Here is a 20566-nt window from a genome sequence, read left to right as displayed (position 1 = left end):
AATGGAATTTTCCTTCAGTTGCTTAAAGATGCAGATGATTTTTAAGTACTGAAGTGTCTGTGGGGGAAGAAAGCTAAGACTATACATTTGATTTTCTCTTTTGTAATGCTTTTCTTATGTCCTTTTCTGTAGTATTCTTGCCTTCTCAAGTATCTGTCTTTGAAATCAATTTCAGATGTCAGGAAAAAAGTTAAAGGTGTTGGCACTGGTTGTCACAGATCAGACTAGGATGTCTCATTAAACTGAGCAAAGAGGGAGTGCGAATCACCTTTAATTTTCAGATTGGTTGGTCTTTAATGTTAAACTGAGTGTGATTGATGCCTTGCAGAGTAATATGTGATAATATTTACTAAAACTTCTCTTCAGTATTTGAGGGTATATTTCTGTGTCTGCCTGGTATGAATGATTTTGGTTTCCTGTGTCCTCCTTTCTTGGCAGTTGGCCTCTGAAAGTAAACTTTCAGAACAAATGCAGAACAAGTCAGGCATGCCCCTGTTGTGTTGATAATATCAACTTGACAAATGTATTCTGAATTTTGCCTGCAGCCATTAAAATGGAAAGTGAACTCGGAAGTGTTTTATGGGAGGTTTTTTTATTATTGCTTGTACTAGCAAGTATTATACTGATTTTTGTCAAAGGAACACATAATTTTTATAAAGCCCTTGCCCTATTGACTCCCAGCTAGAACAATGTATTTTAATCCATCATCATGTTATTTTTACTGTTTCATTGTTTTATTTGCCATTATTGCACTTTTTTGTGTTTAGTTCTAAGCTGATATAAACTAAAGGCCAAAAGTCTAAACTAAATAAATATTGCGTTAATGCTAATCTAGGCTGACTGTTTATTAATAGAACTTGTTTTCTATACATAGAGAGGAGAAATAACAGAGGTTGCTGTTGAACTTTGAATGCACCGTTGCATACGCAGAGGAGAAGGTCAACTCTGGTCGTGCTTTTTTTGTCATGTATACTATTTTTATTAATTTTATCTATTTTTCCAATAAATTGTATTTGAGGTACATTGTAAATATGAAGTAGAAGGACAGAAACCATCAGCTTTTGTTAGATACAGTGGGATGGCAAGAAGCACGTGTAGAGAAGTGTCTGATGTAATTTACTGTAGGTTACTTTAATGTATAAATTATCATTTTGGTTGTGGGGCTGCTGGATTGGCCTTTGTCCAATAAAAGTTTCCTGTAACCATGGAACATGTTAATTTAATGTGTTTTCATGTTAAAAACAGTGTCAAAATAAGTACCTGTTGAGCATTGCTAAACAAAGAGAAAACCAAGTCATTTGCTTCTTAATGAGCCAGTAATAATGTGCTAGCGTTTCGGTCTAGTTACTTTTAAGTCAGGGTTTCTGGTTGAGCATGTATTTCAGAAGATCTACTCTGTAAACAAGCATTTTAAAATCTATGCTCGTAAAAGACACTTTCATAAACTATATCAATGAAAGCTCTGATTGAGAAAAATGTATGAATAGGAGTGTTTATGTGATAGCCCCTTAAAATAATACCTGTAGGGTGTTTGGAATATACTCAGAAAGTCAAATGTTATTTGGGCCAAATCATTCTCTTATTTTTTGCAATTCAGATGCTAACTACTTTAAGAATAAGAGCAGGTACATTACATACACTTTTTACTTCTTATTCACACCATGATGGGAAGTAAAAGGATGGAAGGGGCCAGGAGGCTGCCCTCAAACTTCGCGTGCTGGGATCACTTCAGTTTCTGCTCTGCCAGCCTATGTGTGTTCAGCCTCGCAACTAGAACTTGCCAAATGAGGTTTGTTTGCAATAATGTATCAGAGCATCACTAAAGGATTACAACTATGTTCAGTGACCTCCTCCGAAATAGTTAATCTATAAAAATCTGTGGTTTTGTCGGTTAAGCAAATAGCTACAGGCTTTCCTTTCTTTTGTAAATCCTGTCTTGATATTTAAGAAACCATTTCGCAGGTATTTCTAGATGAGACTGCTTCTGTAATTGGTTTTGTACAAGTTTTTCTGTTGTTAGAATTGGAACATTTTCGTATGCGCTTCAGATAAATGATTTTATTGTAAAGCTTAAGGTTGGAAAAACGGGAAGGATACACTGATGCTTTTTAGTCCTGTGGCTAAATATGCGAGGAATGGCAGAGTGAGAAGGGGAAGAGCAGTAAGTATTATTTGTGAATCTTAAACCTCAAATAGCCCAGGCTGTTTTCCAGCTGGGTTGGCATTAAGTGTCTGGTGAACGGTGAAGCTGACTTCGTTGATCTAGTCGCACCCACTGCTTTCCTAAAACAAGTTAGCGCTCATGTTAGACAAAGAACTGCTCTTTGTTTAAAAATAACTTGAAGTTGCCAGTCCTTTCAGAGAATGTAATTATTTCCTCAGGGGAAGAAAGCATAACATGCCTTATCTTCTCAAACAAAGCATTTAGGATGCCCTTTCTTGCTTTCTTTGTCCTGCAATAATCCACTTTTTTTAGGAAGAACATTTCTGCTATCAACGTTTTTCTCTGGTGGAGCCTGGTGAAAATAACTTCAGTCTGTATTGTCCTGTGGTGCACTCCCGGTAAATACGTGTAATACATCAACTGTATTTGTCCCTTTCTCCCACAGAGTTTAATAAAGGAAATTATTTTGATTAATAGCTTTTAGATTTAACAAACAACACTGTTTTGGGTTATATATCCATCTGGTCCAGTTTCTAAATTGTCAGTTTGATGATGTATGTGAATGTATACAGCAGAAACAGATGACTGGAGGGACTTGTAAAATCCTGCAGAGAATTAAGTCGGCAGATTGTTTCCCCCAGTGAGCAATTTTATAGAACTTGTAACCCCCCCCAGGGCTTACCTCTTACAGGATACAGGAGTTCTCATGAATCGAGGTTCAGGCCTATTTCATATTCCTTTTGAATATACATCTTCATTATTGTCAGGTTGTCCAGATTCAAAGTGAAGAGTAGAGGTTTGCTCTTCATTTGTTTAATGCTGCTAAGCAGGATTTAGCAAGACTATCTGTATTTATTTGATTAAGCTCCAGCAGAAATGATCAGGTGCCTCTGAGTTGGATTGCATGAGAGTAGGATTATGATATAATATGATAAGTGTAACATGTAGGAGTGTGGTGGTGGTTTTAATCTTTGACAACTCATGTATTATGTACCAGTGAGATGGGACTAAGCTTTATGTTGTATTTTTTTATGCACGTAAGTGCTCTGTGCTATATCCCTTGGCCAGTTGCTCATGGATTCTTCCTGTCTTCTGACTCACAGCTTAAAGCTGGACAGAAAGGCTACATGTGCTGAATCCCCACATTTCACTTGGATAATACTTTATCATCTCTTCAAGGTGACTGAGGGCTTGCACAAAATTGTACCAAACTTACAAAACCAAACTTTACCTGAAGAAGTTGATCCACTTTCTCTTTATACCCATACTCCCTTTAACAGTTTAGAAGAATGATTTTTGTGAAGGGAAGTCTTTTGTCTCATTGTTTGAGATAAAATGCTCAAACTCTGAAGACAATCTCCTGACTGTTCTTGCATTAATTGGCAGTCTCGTTAAAGGTATTGCACTGTCCTCCAAGACATGCCTTAGCTGGCAGACTAAGGGGTTTCTTTTTTTTTTTTTCTTTCTTTTAATTTTGGTTAAATAGAATTTCATCTTTTTCCAACAAGGTTTGAGGGAAAGTTTATAAATGGTCTCCTTTCTTTGAATTAGACTCACTGCTCTTTTTCAGTTATTCCTTTTTGTTAATTATTTCATAAACGTGCTAACCTGACTAGTAGATGGTAGTTGTTACTTGTAGCTTCTCGTGGCTTTTGTCCAGAGTAACAGTGCTAATGAAGTAGTGCCTACTTGTGCTTACTTTAATGTCGTGGTGATAGCCACAGAGGTGTCTTTTTGTTTGCTAGTCGGATACATTGCAGTATAATGTAATGATTGCATGAAGCACTTCTAAAGGATAACACTTCGTTTACATTCCTTAAAATTTTGTAACTTTAAAAAGCTCATCCTGATAATAATTTTTTTTAATGTAAAAGGATTTTTTCCTCTGTTCTGTGATTTGGATGTAATACATTGAGTAATTATTACTTCTGTCCTGAGAAATCTGTCCATACTAGAAGGAAAACAATTTTCCCTTCTATTTCAGTAAATAATAGTACATTCTGTATATATATACAGGCTTCTGATAATGGGTTTTAACGAATATTTAACTGATTTACGGTTGTTACATACAGAGTAATAGCTTTCAGTTCTTTGGAATTTCCTAATTTTAACATACTTAATGTCGTCTTTACAAATGGCACAAATAACTAATGAATATTAATAACATTGAGTTGTATATCCCTTCAAGATGTCAGGCTGCATTAGCACTAGCTTTTAGAATGGTTTTTACCTGAGTTGTTTCTTTTACTACAGTTTATAGTGCAGTGAATGCAATCTTTGAAGTTGATTTACAATCAAAATTTTACTTGTACATACTTTTGAAATTGTAAGCACCTCAACTGTAGCATGTTTGCAAGAAGTAAAGTAATTATCAACTATGCTTTGTTTTGTTCACTTAGTAGCATGCTTAGAGAGGGGTACTGTGTGCTGAACACAGGAATACAGTACTTCAGTTAAAATATTCTTAAAGCTTGGGAGGTGCTATTTGTTGCTTCTCCATCCTAGAGGATACACAGAGTTAATATAATAGTTGTGTATGCAGAGCAATCTGCTTATGATAACTTCAGGCCTTGGCTGTAAAAGCAAAAAAAAAAAAAAAAAGTGCCCAAAAAACCCCAAACACAACCCAAACCTAAAAACCAAACCAAACCACAACCCCAAAATCCCCCCAAATAACCCAAACCCAAAAGAAATCAAAACAAGAAGAAAGAAAACCTCTCAAACCTTAATAAAGTTATGACTTGATTTTTGAAACACTAGTTGAGTTCTCTCTCTGCCTAGCTGGGATTTAACCCTGTCTGACTTACAAATAAATCTTTTATTTTTCCTTTACATATCCTTTTGATGTATGTCATCCATCAATGTTAGCAAGAACAGTAAATGCATTGATCTATTGCTACACTTGGCAAGTTAAATAACACTTTATGTAAGAAGTATTGATTTATAAAATCCAGTACATGTAATTAACATTAGAACTGTCAAAAGCTGAAAACAGTATTAACTTGCTGCTTATTTATAACCCAAAGAAAATTAAGTAAAATATCCAGATTAATAAACTAACTCCTTTTTTTTGCCTTCAGATGTGTCAAGCTGAGTTATGTTTTCAAGAACAGTGATATGTTTCTTCCAACTTCTGACAGGAAGAAATTGTGTTTCGTCAGTATTGTTGAAAATAATTCTATAGTCTCTATATAAGTGTATCATCCCTAAGGTGGTGAAAGAATTCCACTTGGATAGTTCTGAAAGGGTTTAGATGCAGAAATAAGCGGCGATATTAGGGAAAATTTAAAGTAGCCAATTTATGTTAGGTTTTCAAAGAGCCTTTGATCTGGCCCTTAATTAGTACCTACTCTTCAGCATGAAACTACGCAAAGGTGTATCTCCTGTTTGCACGTACAGTGTGTTATCCCGTTGTCTGCACAAATTAGGGAATAGATACTCTGAGAGCTCTGCAAGGGTCACTTTGAGCTTCTGTTACTGACTCAAGCACTAACCAGGTGCCTGTTCCAGAGTTTGCTTAAAATGATGGGAGTATTTCAGTTGTGTTCTGTGAACTTCGGACTGGGCTTTGATTACACTTTTGTCCTAATTCAGCAACAGATACAAACAATCCTGTCTCTGTTCAGTATAGTGTATGATTGTGTGCTTACCACCCTTGAATTCACTAGCACCATTGAGATCCTTTGATCTGACTTTGAGGCAGGTCTTACACAATTTATAAAACTATTTACGTTTTTCAGTTTTAAAGGACAAAAAAAGAAAATTACAAGTTACGTGTAAACAAAATAACAATAGCAGTAAGGAGTGGGCGTTGTTTTTTAACAAAGGTTTCTGCATGAATCATTTCCCCTTCAGTCCCCTTCACTGGGGAGATATGTGTTTATATCTTTTATGGATATTCATAGCTACTTTGCTATTTAGAAATAGCTTTCTCCTTGAAATAATAAATAGGTTGCCTTCCATGGCTTTCAAGTCTGGTGGTGCATTTGCTGTGCCATTGTTTCCTCCTGCTGCACTTGTGTTTCTGTTCCGGTACTCTCAGGCACACGACTGCTGTTTACCTTTTTGATTTAATTTATCTTCTACAAAATAACCAACTCAGAACGCCTCTTACACCAAGGACAAACACGTGGACAGCACACTTAGATTTTTACCTTCTCAGTTCTGTTAAATGTTCTGTAGGGCTACATCCTGCCTTCATCTTGGTGTTAGTTGGAATATTTAGTGGATATATATCTTGATGGATAGACATCAGTGTGATCAGACCGGCCCTACAGCGGTTGGAAGTTGTAGATTGTGTAGCAGTAAGAGTAGCTCCTTTGCAGTTAAGGTAATGAAGGAAATCCTGCTATATTTGGATGCCCTTTTCCATAAGGCAGTTCTGCCTTCCACCAGCTCTGTGCCGAGATTTAAACAGTAACAACTTATTTCCCTGAGAGTTCTGCAGGTCTCTGTAACCGTCACCAGATATGGAGAGAATCTAAAAAGCATGGCAATTATGCTTTGGTACCCAGTTCAGCCTAGAGAGGTTGTAGTGTTCTTTGGAGGTTTTTTTTTGGTTTTGATAGTTAATGGGTTCTCTTTTATTTGCCTGTTTGGTATGTTATCATGTCTTTTTCTCTCAGTATATTTGTAACTTTCTTTAAGATATCCTCATGAATATTTAAAAAAAAAAATTATGCGACCTTTTTTGAGGAGGAACTGCACCAAACATAACTTAAGAACATCATCTGTAGTTTCTTCATTTTTAATCCTACATTCCATGTATTCCATGAATTCATGAAACTATGAATTGTGATTGCCTTCTGATATACAACAAACCGTGTTTTTTCCCCCCTGACTGAACTGAGGTATTACAGGAGGTCAGAGAGTGAAACTAAAACATGAGGTGTGGAAATTAAATGGGAAAAGGAAACCTTAGTGGGACTTCAGGTTAATACATCAGGAGCTGCTTGAGGCTCAGTTAAAATGATATCAGCTCATTTTTTTTTTTCCCCCTACTTGGCTGGTCTGCTGAAGAAATCAATTTTAAGATAAGAATGATACAATTGCGTGTGGGAAAATCTTTCTTGATATATTTGGGGATAACCAAGAGAGTTTTACATTGAATTTTAAATGGAGGAATGTTACCGACCGCAGTCTTTTTTTCTGTCAGAATCAAAGTCCTGTAAAAATTATTGTGCTTTTGTGGGCCCTCCTTCTTTCAGTCCTGTTTTGAGTGTTTCTAATAAAGTCAAGAAACCTTTCGTCAAAAAGGTTCTTCTTCAGGAAGTGATCTTGTAGTGACTGAAGGGATAGTCCTTAAATAGATGACAGCGTTAGGGAGTAGATTTTATGAATGCAAAGTATAGGTTAGGTTTAAGGACTTCTAAGCAACTGGTGCTAGTAAGATTTTCTTTTTGTCATAAAAAAACCCCTGCTCTAGATTTTTTCTGTTGTCTTTCTCAGCACAAATTGCAAATATGTTTTTTGTGGTTCGTCTAGAGATGTTTGTAGGGAAAAATGGAAGAAGAGTAAGAGATATAAGAGGAAATGTTTGGGCCTTAAAACAAGGTAGAAAGGTTGGAAATATTAAAACAGGTTTTCCTGTAGCAACCCATTTTGTGGTGTGTATCTTAGAATTGTAGACATTTGTTCTTTTAAACAATACTATGTATTAGTCAAGATTCGGGAAAAACACTTGATCTGTTTGCATCAAGAAATTAGGAGCTTAGAAGCAAAATGGAATCTGCAATGCCATTTAGGTAATTCTGAAATAGAGAACTGATGCTTCAATTAAAAACAAAAAGAATAGAAGAATTTTTAATTAAATCTACTTAACTGTCAATGTGAAATTCTTTTGCTACTTGGGACTCCTGTTGAATTGTTGAAAGCTAATGATAGCTATACATTACAGAATGTTTGGTTTTCCTCTTGGGTTAGTATGCAACAGGTATGCAATCTTAAGTTGAATATTTCTTCCATCCAAATCAAATATTTGATTGGCAATTACCCAATAACTAACTTGCCAATTAGTTATTTGACCTATTCAAGGCGAAAAAAGTTACCCATTGAAATCTTGTTGCCCCCTGACTGTGCATTTAAAAGGAATAAATGTCACTTATTCTAGAAATATGTAGGTTTTCTCCCAGAACTTTGAGTCCTAAAACAATTTAATTCCACCCCCAATTAAACCTTTAAAAGCACTATCCATCAACCTCAGCTGATACTGTATTTGCATTTAGAGATTATAGTAGAAGTATCCAACAAGTAGGTTATCTTTCTTATCTATAGGAGGACAAAAACGGGTAGTATTGGCTCATTTACTTGACTTATGAAATTGAGGAAGAAAGACGGCTTTAAATACAGTTGCTTCAGTATTATTCAAATATAAAATCAGATATCGTCTTTGATAAAAGTTCAGGAAATTCACTTTAAGTGAATGCTTTATGCTATTGTGTGAAAATTCTTAACTATGGCAGTATATTTGAAAAATAACCTGATGTTTTAATGAAATATTCACTATGATGCATTGGTTCTTTCAAATGCAGGCTTAGAATGAAGTAGTAAAATGCAATTTAAATTTAATTGTTGTACTTGGTGATTTATGTCACACTTCCAACCAAGAAAATTTGAATCTCAGATATTCAATATTTTGGGTAGAATAGCCTTCCTGCAAATCAATACTGTTAAAATGACTGAATGCTCTAATGTATGTTTGACATTGTTGACAGTTTATGAATAGATCATATAGTAACTTTCACAGCATCTCACCAATGCATTTCAGAAGGTTTGAATTCAAAAGAAGATTGATTCAAATATATCTGAATTCAATCTGACTTTCTGGTACATTTCCCAAGATTTACAATATAATAATTCTAAATTCTTATGCCATATAAGCTGTTGAAGTTCGTTTCCACAAGAGAATAAGACTTGAATCCAGGGTTAGCAGATGTATGCATGTGTATCAGGAACTAAGATAATAAGATTAAAAGGTCCTTTTTAAAAGGAAAAAGAGAAAAATCTTTTCCATATTCAAGTTGGGAATAAGAAGAAAATAGTCCTGATTCCCCAGAAGGTTGCAGTTATCAGCTGTCAGTCAGTACAGAGCAGCTCGTACTCAGCTGTATGTGCTTTGAAGCATCAGCTTGTGAATGTCACAGCTGAACTTTAATCTCTTCTTGATGGGATTCTGCTGTCTGTAGTTGTACCTACTTTCTTTGGATTACTGAAAAGATTCTTCCTGTCTTTAGTTTGGGTTTCCTGACTCTAGCTTCCTTTTTAATTTAACTATACTTTTGTATTATGCCTTCAATTGCCTAGACAGATCTTTTAAAACACTCTTTTTATGGCAGTTATCATTAACCTACCTGAGGATGGCTTACATCCCTTTTCCCTGCAAACAATGAAAGCAAAAGCATCTCTGTATTGTTGCTCCTTTTCTGGACAGATCATTCAGCCTCTGTATGTATTTTTTTAAATCTAGTTTTGTTTTCCTGGAAAATGCCTCAGATATATTCTCTATATTTCTGTGTTGGTTGATTGTAGCTTTAGACATGCATATGAAGAAAGGGTGATGTGCATCACGCTGTGACTGGGGACTAATAAGCTAAAATCAATATAGGTGTGGTTTTTAATAAGCCATTTGTATTTTTGTTTGGGTTTATTGAAAAATGTATCTCAGTCAAAAATTTATTTTCAATATCATATTTGTTGGGTGAACTGAGTGATGGAAAGACTGCTGCTCAAGTGATACTTGTTAGTGTTGAGCTGTATTTGCCCTGACTTGCTGATTTACGAACAGCTTAAACTACTTTTAATATTTAATATTGGCTCACCTGAAAATAACTTAAAAGTAGAGATAGATAACAAAGACAAATAGCAGTGGCAGCGGGGATCTCCCAACCTGTTCTCTGCACTCACTACATTATTCTTCCTCTGAGTGTGTTCAGGACTGCAGGAACTGGTTTTCTCAAGATGTGAGCACATGATTTTACCTGTAACTGTTGGTATCTGACACATCTGGAGAAAAAAATGCTGAGATTTTTAACAGGGTAGCTGCAGTGCTTTTCACTGACGGAAGTGATGTGTTACTTCTCTGGAGTACAGTAACTTTCCTTTTCTCAGTAGGATGGAGGTGTTCAAGATCAAATTGCATCTTTAAAATATATGAATGCCTGAGGATTAGGACTGCAAAACTGTTTTCAAGACCTTGTAGCACCCTGTAGTAACTGAAAGATGTGTTTAATCTGACTTTGGTTTATGTATTTTACAAATAAGAAGCTGTTAGAGGACTAAGAATCATTATAGCCAAACTTTGTTAATGTGCTTATTAGAGGGTATATTTGAGGTCCCTGAGATGGTACTGTCCTCAGTTTCTGAAGTCATGTTCACTCACGCTGTCTTTACAAGATTAGGTTCTCTTGGTTGGCTGATGAGTAGCAACTCTTGGAATTTTTGTTTTTGTTCCACTCAGTACACAGCTGTACAACCGGCCTGCCGTCTCCTCCTACAGATTGTGTTTGTAAATTCATGCCTGAACATGATTTTCAGGGACAAGAGAGTATGAGCAAGCTCTCAGCTTTTCTGTCATCTATCTCAACTGCTAGGGCTGGGGAGATGCCCAAAGTAGATAACAATTGTGTACGGCACCACTTTTGTGTTTAAATGTCAGAATTAATTCAAACAAAAGTATATGGGCAGTGTTGAATTATGTCTTGAAACTATATTTTGAGATAAAATCCATGTAAGCTTTACATGTACCAAAGAAAGAAAATAGATGAGCTAACCTGGCTGTATAATGGAACTCTTGCAGTTTAGTGATGCACAAAAGTGAGGAAGACATGTTTTGAGCAAATTTCCAGATAAGTTTGGCATATCCAATCCTATTTCTTCTTGAGATTTATATAGAAATAAATCTGCACCATCCTGTTAAGGATACTAGTCAGGTTGTTAGTGAGTTTGGTAAGCAGACTTAATGAAAATTTGTAGATGATGTATGTGTGTGCCAACAGATTGGCACCTTATCCTTTCACTCCTCCGTGCAACTCAGATAATTTTTTATTATGCATGCCTTTTTTTTTTAGCTAAGAACATTAATTCCAGTATTTTATTATTCCTGTTTCTAGGATTCATAGGACTCAGATAGCCTTTTAATTAGCTTTTTGCTCTGTCCTTCAGGAGAATAAAAACTGAGATGCTCTCATGGTTTCAAAACCCTTGATTGGGCAAGGTTAGCCTTATGGTGAGGTCCTCCTGTATTTAATTAATAAAGTGCAAGTATCTCATACCTACTAAATAACCCCTGTGTATCTTCCATCCCTTAGCCAGTTATTCCTTTCCTACAATTTTCTGAGATGGCTTTCATTTTTCCAGCCAATTTTCCTGTTTCCCTGGGATACTTTGTAATGACCAAATTGTCCTTGTAGGTCCAGTTTAAAATTCTGCTTTCCATTACAGCTTCAAGATGCAAAGCCTAGGGTGCAGCACTGTTTTGATCATGTGTCTGAGGTGTGAGCAGCACTGTGCTGCAGGAATGCCAAAGTCATCTAAGCTTTACTGCTACCTCTCTTCGTGGAATCTTTGCTCAGTATTTTATTTTCATTTCTGCTTTCAGTGAATATTTAGTGACCTCTGATTAAATAATAGAATTTGATAAACTGATGGTATGTGATCAGGAAGTCAGGAATAAAAGATTAAAAGATAAAATTTCTTTAAGGGTTTAAGTAAATCTTCCAGAGAGCTGGGGTAATTTATAACACAAGCTATATTCCTTATAAAAAAAATTCCTGTAGCTCTATTAAATTTTAGCTTCTACCAGAATTGGACTGAATTTTGAGAATAGTTTTCCTGTAATACTAGTTTGATTGTGGTACTTTGAATGGGGGACATCTCTGAGTGGGTTGCAGCATCATTGGGTTTGGAATATTTGAGTAAGAAACGTGGGGCTGAATGACAGACTTGTGGGCAGCAGCCTTTGCCTTTTGAAGAAGTCATTTGTTCTTGGAAAGACATAAGTTACGAGGAGCAAGTGGATCATTCAGAGTGAAATAATGAAGGAGGTTATGCTGATTGAGTCTTTAAATCACTGAAAAACAGGGTCAACAAATTATTCAGGTCGAGGTTTATAGTGCGGATACCAGTTTTATTGTAATCTCCCTGAATGGCGCAACTTCCTCCAGGAAGGAATAGTTTAACAAGCTCATTTCACTGGCCTCTATATACTAGCAGGGAAATATCATTGTTTTCAGGGGACTCGGCACTAATCACTTCAATTTACCAACTGGACTCTGTTACAACCTCTTCCCCTAAATACCAGCCCAACTCCCTGCCACTGCCTTTTCATCTCCAGAGGAAGCCTGACACCTTTAATCTTGCAAGGGTAGAATGTCTGTCTCATAACTCCTTTGGGAGAACTCCCCGAAATATATGTGAAGCCTCTGAAAGGATTTAACATTTCCTCACTTGTTTAGAAATATCTTTGTTAAAAATTGCTTTTTGCTCTGGGTAAAATAACTGTATTTCACACTGACATTGTCTAACTCTGACTTAAATTTGTCTTTATAAAGTTTTAAAATATTGGTTGATTTTACTAGGTTGGAGAAAATGTGAATTGAGGTAAGACTTCTTCACAATATTTGAAGTCATTAAAACAACAACAAAAAAGAAGATTTACAGAAATATAATCTCAGTCAAGTAATAGAGGTAGAGAAGTACAAAAAATATCTTAGGTTTGCCTGAGACTATCTGCTAATTTGGAACTCTGCCTATTTTCTCATACATTGAATTGTCATAGCTTTCTGTGTATCCAATTTAAAGAAAATATTACTGATCTGCACTAGCTAAAATGCTAAATGCTATAAATCAGAAAAGGGCCTTACCTCAAAATACATTTTTTAAATTCAGTGTGTTAGGTCGGATTTTGTGTAATAGTTATAAGAATTGCCTTAAGATGATGTGCTTTTTTTTCTGCCGAAATAACGATATCTTTCTGAAGTTAAATTCTAAAAATTGGGGAGATAATTTGTCAAAACAAATCACCAAATGTGTATGCAGCTGATGTTCAGCTTTATAGCCAATTGTAGCAAATAGTTTGGCAGCAGTCAACCTGTGACTCCCTGACCGCAGCCAGCTGAAGCGCAGCTGCTACCCTGGGACTGTACGATTAGGCTGATGATGAGTCGGTGTTGCTGTGTGCTCTGCTAAGTAATAAAAATTCCCTGATAAGAGGCAAAATGAAAGATAAGGGCTTAGAGAGGTTGACATCACCAGGCCAAGCTGCGTACCCACTGCCATCCAATCCTCATGGCACACTAGGGCACCTTGAAAGCCACTGTGACCCCTTGCCATGGGCTCCTTCTTCCCTCGTGTATGGTTGCTGTCTTCTGGCTATCAACTACTAACGACTGCAGTGTGTGACCTGTGGATTCAAACTCCACAGGCAGCCTGGAATAGTACATGAGGTCACTTCCCATAATTGTAAAAGATAGCATAACTCTTTAAATAGCAAGTATAAAAATACCTGAGCTTAATCTAAAATAAGTTTTAAAAGAAAGATTAGCAATTTAGCTGAATGGTTAGTTGCACTGGGGCAACATTTGTGTATCTTTCATACATAAAATAAATAAAAAAAAATTCCACACACGCACACACTGGACTCCTAAAAAGCAGAGTGCAGTAACATCTACCTATTAAATATTCCATATTTTGTATTAAATCTGTGGCATTGAATGTAACTTGTCTATTTTCTATATATACATAAACATGTTAATTTTGATTACGAAGGTATTTGTAAACTTCTACAATTAAGTCTGTAATTCCTACAGAGCTACCAGTAGAAATTTGATGCGTAAAGTGTGAAAACCTTCATCTTCCAGAGGTGATAAAGGGTGGGTGTCCAGCATGTGTAGATTGTAATAAATCTGCATTTGAGTGGAGCTTTGGTAATTTACCCGTTGAGAATTTCGCTGCTTGGACTATTTTGAGCATCTGCGATCCACGGGACAACAGGAGTTTGAGACTAGATGTGACCCTTGAACATTATTGAAGTACCCTAATTCAAAATCTGTTAGTGGCTTCAGGTAATATAATTTAACACATTTTGGTTGGCAATAACATTGAAAAACACATTAATCTTGTGATTTTGTGAGGTGTTTTTTTCTAAATTCTTTTTTCTGTCAAAATTCTTCATTTACCCTGAGACTTCTCCTGCTGTGATAATAATTTCTACTCAAGATTACTCTTCTGGTTTCTATTCAAGAAATAAAAAAAGAGCTTTGAGTGGATTTAATCCTTACAGAAGAGGGGTGGTGGGGGAAGCCAATAGGGTTGTTCACTGCCTGCCAGAGTAGACAGTGCTGAAGTTTTCATCTGTATAAGCAGTAAACATGGACAAAAGCTTGTCTGAGTGGGCACTTCTAAATAAGTACCAAGGACCAAGGTTATCAAGATCTTGTGAATTCTGCCTCTAAAAATAAGGCTTAGTTATGAATATGACGGTGTAACCCTTAACTACTGACGCCTGTTGTCTTTTCTTTTACGATGGCCATTTTGAGAAGAAATGAGCTAAATATCAGTGACTTAAACTATACTTGCCTAAATAGCTTACAAAACCGTTTCTCTCTATTTCAGATGATGTTGCACCATACTTCAAGACTGAACCAGGCTTGCCCCAGATCCACTTGGAAGGAAACCGGCTTGTACTTACATGCCTTGCTGAAGGCAGCTGGCCCTTGGAATTTAAGTGGTTACGCAATGACAGTGAAATAACCGCCTACTCCAGTGAATATAAGTAAATAAAAGCTATATAATACCCTTCTCTAAGTGTAATTGCAAACAAAACCTCAAAACAAACACCTCATCCTTAAAGTCCCGAATACCTAAAAAGAGCTTTGTAGCTACTGATACGTTGACAATGCTTTTTATCGTTAAAGAACACTGTTTTTGTAAACAAATGTCTAACAATCTCCTTTGTTAAAAATTGTATTTCACACTTCAAAACAAGGGTCATAATGCAGAATTTTGAAGTACCAAAAATGCTTTTTGATTGAGATGTAACCTTACATGAATTTGTTGTAAACAGGAGGCATATTCCTTAGCTAAACGTTACACATGATGTGCTACTCATCCTTGAACGAAGCTAAGCTCAATGGGACTATTCTTTTCAATAAGATCTAAAAGAATGTGGTCTATCTTAAACTGCATGTGAAACTTGGTTTCACTTCTGAAAGTGTGAAAATTAATGTTGTAGTTTAACAAACTGTTCTGTGATTATGCACTTTGCTCCCAGGACCTCACTGACTCCCTCCTCATTCCGCAAGACGTCCCATCAAGCAAGAGAAAAAAAACATGCTGTGGCTTATCACAGCTACGTTTTTGCTGATGGGCAGCAGATGGCTGGCCAAATATCACAGAGTAAAACAGCCAAGTTTTGTCTGCTTTTCTTTAATGGGAGCATTAACCGGGTCTCCCCAATGCAATTGGCAATTTCTATAACCTTCTAGAAATTTAATATTTATGCAACTTATTTGTTGCTTTCAAATTTTGTTGAAAATACCTAGTGAAATCAGGAGTTATAGGGGGTGGGCATGTGACAGATGGAGCCCTTGTGTGACACTTGTATCCTTAGCAAACCAAGCTAAACACTGCATTTCTGTAACGACATTGCTTAAGGTAGGGAGAAGTTGTGCTCCATCACTTTAGACAGAAATTACAGTATAGATTAGTATAAAAATGCAGATAATGATATAAAGTTCTATATTGTTACACAAAGTAGTCCGTAATTACTTTTCCCAAAGATTTTCAAAATTGTAACCTCACATTAATTCAATATTTCCATTTTATCTACATTTAAAGAGCAGTAGGGTAAAAATGTCCCTTAAAGAATATTTTTAAAATTTTGGGGGTCATTTAGCACATAAATATTCAGCAAGTCTGTTTCCAACCAAACATATAGTTCTAGATGAACTTTTGTAGAAGTTAGACTTCTAAATTAGATGAGACCACTTAGTCCCGAGTAATTACATCTATTAATGGTTGTTGTTTCAAGCCTTGAGATACGCTGATTCCTCAGAATGAGCCATACACACATATAGAAGAGATGTGTGAATACTTTCTAGAAAAAAATTTCTAATGGCACAATTAATCACAGAAGGTTTGAGCATCGCTGTGTAAATGCCACTTGTTTTGATCAACAACAGCAGTCTATTGCAGTTTCTTGGTAGAAGGAGCTGACAACAGCTCTTAACTGTGTAAGATGCTGAGAAAGTAAGACAAAGAAATGGCGTGGGAGGACAAAGCACGTGAAGGTAGAATCAACAAAAAACAAAGGTTAGAACTCCAGCTCTGTAAATGCGCTAGTCACTGAGAGACCTATATTTCATGGTACTAGGAGAAACCTGAAAAAGAATGTGTGGTATTTTGAAGCTAAGATGAGGATGCCATGGTATTTCTTCAAAAAGTGCACATCCTAGTACAAAATCATGATTTCACTGTGTATTGCAGCCTAAGTTAGAATCAGTGTATTGGAACGCCGTTCGCAAGCTGTATGTATCCATACCGGTATAGAGTACCTTGTTTCTTATCATTTGACTTAATTTAGTCTAGTGAATGTCAGGTCATGATACAGGCTATACTTATTAATTTTGCACTTTTGATATTGTTCCTGTTTCTATTTCTAATTAAAACCTGTGCTATGGAGGTGATTAAGAAGATAGGAGACTATTGTTTTATAATAACAAAGTAACATTGATAGAAAATATTAATTTAGAAGTTGCAGCCCTACTACTACTATTATGCTATAGAGATAAGCCAAATAGGATTTTGATTCTATAGAAATGCAAAGCTTTAAGTTTCCAGAAAGGATTCTATGGCATAGGTGCATTAGGATGAATGAGAGCAAGGGAAAGATATGCTTAGACATAAAAATTCCAGTTGCAAAACTTAAACCTTGACCCCATAATAGTTTGCTCTGCATTTCTCTTGGGTAAATACTCTGTTTAAATGCATGAATCCTTCTTGTGTGAGGGACTTCTGCTGCAACTTGAATCATCAATCAAAGATTTTTGGTAATTGATATTACTTAGTGTGTCTCAGTTAAAGTAATGTCTATACTGTAACAGGCTGAAAATATTCAAAGCTTATTATAACACACCAAGTGAGTAAAGAACTAATTGGAGTCTTTGCATTTTGACATTGGTGACCCTGAAAGAACAGCTTTTCTTTGTATAACGATGCTGATTATGTGCACAGCCTGGCTTTTATAGTGACTGTGCATACACTAGTTTGTATTAAGAATTTATAAAACAACCTTATAAATTCTTTGTGATCTGAGATACATGTAATGAAAACAAATCAACATTGCTGACTGCGGTAGCAATTTTGGTTATGTCTATAAGAGTCTTTAAAGTTCAGGCAGTGACTTTTTTACTTTTTTTTTTTTTTTGCTTTGTTTCATTTTGAGTTAAGTTCTGGACCAGGTGTGCCCTCCATATTTGCTTTTGTGGCCTGAAGATATTAATTTATTTGAATTTAAGAAACTTAAGGTTATGCCTCAGTAGCAGTACAGTTTCCTCCCAAACTATTTAAAAGTATCTGATTATTATATTTCTGTTCTTAACATTAGACATGTTTTAATTTTATCCTGTGTAATAAGAGTTAGATCAGCTGATGTGTAAGTCCCTTGTTAAAAAGTTTGAATTAATAGTAAGTTACATGACTATCCAATAAAATATGTTTGGTTTGGTTTTAATTTTGTCTTCACAATTATGGCTATTAAAAACCTGTAGCCTGTAGGTTCACTTTTAACTCTTAGAGCATTTAAAGTTAAAGTGAGGGTGTAAATTTGAAATTAGGAATGAAACGTAAGCATTGGCTAGCGTTCCTCTTTAGGTGTTTGATACCACTTCATCCTTTAACTCATTGCAATCCTGCTGATGGAGCATGTTATACTCTGGAAGACTTCCCCTGAAGCTTTCTTTTATGCTTGTTGCTTTATATCTTGCTATGGAAACTTCCTAAACAGCCAGTTTCTGACTGGCTGTACCATTCAAAACAGAGAAACTGTCTGGTCTGACTTTCTAAAGTACTTGCACAGATCCCCAGAAACCTTAAGGAGCCTCCTAGAATCTACACAATGGGAAGATCTTGTATCTTGAAAGTTAGAGTATAGACAAAATTATAGCAAAATTATGTCTTGACACTGCAAAAAATAGTATTAACCCTTGAAAAGCACTATTTATATCCCTTCTTGCATATCAGAAAACGAGTAGAACGGTGGAAGTGTAGCACAAAAAGCAGTATTTTGACAGTTAAGGCAATAGAGAAGTAAATTTGAAAAAAATACAATACGAGGTGCATATAGATTGTTTCAAATTGTAAACACAGAATTAGAAATTCCATTGATATCTATCACTTGCCTAGGTTTGCAATTTTCAAGTTAGTCAAGTTAACGTTAAACATACATTGTCTCTTTTCTTTACTTTTGTTATTTAAGTCTTCTAATTTTGCTTGCTTTACCCACACATTGTTAGCCAGAAGGTCCACTGAGAGGGCAACTGCTTGGTAGGTTTGGGCTGTCTTGGAATTTTCAAGGTAGATGGGATTTTCACTATAAACTTTTGAAATATTTTCTTCAGACAACATATTAAGAACGATTCCTGTTGAAACATTAATAAGTTAGAAAAGAAAACCAAAGTAGGACACTTCTGATCTAATTGATTTGTTTTGTCCTAGTGGCAGAAAAACTAACTCTGCCTTACTGTCTTAGTACAGATGCACATCAAAGAAGGAAGCCTTTAATTTTGGGTCTGTTTAACAGACAAGCAGAGGAATAAATGTTAGCCAAGTACAATGCTAAATCTTTATGGGAGGAAGAAAAGCTTGTTAAGCTATAAACTGCTTGGTAAAATGAGCTATAAAAATGAGTTGGCAATATTTATTTGCCAAAATCCTTTTTTAAATTTTTTTTTTAATTATGTTTTGCAACAATCATCTGCCTGGCAGAGAAGGAAATGATTCTGTAAGAAACTAGCAAAGCCTTATATCCTATTGATTTCTACCCTATGCCTTGTATTTTCACCTATTTTCTCACTCTATTTCCTATGGCATACTCATCAGGCAAGAGGCAACCCGGCTAATTCAGAGTTATGTACTCACTGACCAGCAAGTATTTGTGTGCCGATTGTTGGGTTTACTGTTGCTCCCAAACAGAGTGCTATTTTAAGTCTTCCTTATCTTCCCAGTACAAATTGTCATAATCCCTGGAGAAAATTTTGCTGGTTGCTCCAAAGGAGGTCAGGAGGAGTCAGCTTCGGCACATGGGCAGGCAGACAGCACGATTGCCTGTAGCTCGTATACTTGGGAAGCCAGGGTCTCCTAGGAATCACAGTAAATTGCTAAAATTTGTCCACAGTGTTGGGCTCTGGTTTAATTCGCTTTATTTGGTTGCCTGACCTATTTGCTATAGTGTATTTGATTGTAATTATAATGCAGTGATTATAGTCTTAATTTATCACTTAAACTAGATTTCTTCTACCTCCTTTGTTTTTATACTGTCTGATCCTGTTCAGATATTAAGCTCTGTATGTGGGTGTGCATAGTATGTGTGAGCATGAGAGAGGATGCTTTCTTTTAGTGGAATTAAATTTTGAAGATTAAAATTCAGCAGTTTTATTTTTCCTTATCTTTTCATAAAGACTTTCATTAATCCTACCATAATATCTCCAGAAGGTGACCGGGGGAATATGCGCTTTGATTAATGTTTGTTTAATGCTGCATTATCTGTATTATTCATGTGTTTTATTCACATTAAAACTGTGCCTATCAGCTCATTTTCATGTTGAGTAGTCAGACAGAGTTGAATGAGGAAGGTGAGCATTAGTGGACTAAGTGACTTTTTAAGTATAGTGAAGGACAGAACAAATACAATGTTCCGTGCACTGTGTTTTCCCTAGTATTCTTCTGAGTTGCAGTGGTCACACGGAGTAGTAAATGTCTTTTCTTAAATTGGAGAACTTTGATATTTCTTGCAAGTCTTTCTAATGCCTACATTTAGATTGTAGTCGTCTTGTGCCACCTCTGAACAAAATACCGGTTGTTTTTTGCCTTATGAGTGAGGGTAGATAAAACTAAGGAAAACATTTAAATCTGTATTTCAAGAGAAATGATGGAGAACTAATTAGTATTTATCAAAAGCAGATCTTAAGACTGAAAGATATTTTGTGTGTTTCAAGTATTTTTTTTTCTCCCATATAATACAGGTAATATTGTAGCCAAAGACCAGAGATTACATGAGAATGCTGTTTGTAAGAAAACCTACAATAAGCATTTGAGCCAATGTGTAAAATATTAGAGGAGAAATAAGAAATGCCACATAAAGTAGCATTGATCTGCCTTTAGAAAGAAGTGCGCTATAATTCTGCATCT

At 35.8% G+C, this 20566-nt stretch overlaps 1 protein-coding gene across 3 annotated transcripts in view; it reads left to right on the top strand.

Annotated features, from left to right (window-relative positions):
• The window catches only part of SDK1 (sidekick cell adhesion molecule 1), a 419246-nt gene that overhangs the window by 106223 nt on the left and 292457 nt on the right, over positions 1 to 20566 (top strand). For 2 of the 3 annotated variants that reach the window (XM_064461554.1, XM_064461553.1), the window contains exon 2: positions 14774 to 14933. In XM_064461554.1, coding sequence (XP_064317624.1) covers positions 14774 to 14933 — 160 coding nt within the window. Of the gene's footprint in view, positions 1 to 1646; positions 1790 to 2476; positions 2563 to 14773; positions 14934 to 20566 lie in introns of those variants that run through there. The other variant, XM_064461555.1, reaches the window with a different exon arrangement.

Source organism: Phalacrocorax carbo, chromosome 10 (assembly GCF_963921805.1).
Source record: "Phalacrocorax carbo chromosome 10, bPhaCar2.1, whole genome shotgun sequence".
Lineage (NCBI taxonomy): Eukaryota > Metazoa > Chordata > Aves > Suliformes > Phalacrocoracidae > Phalacrocorax > Phalacrocorax carbo.
The sequence above is the reverse complement of the archived record's forward strand: the minus strand, read 5'-3'. Positions and strand labels throughout refer to the sequence as shown.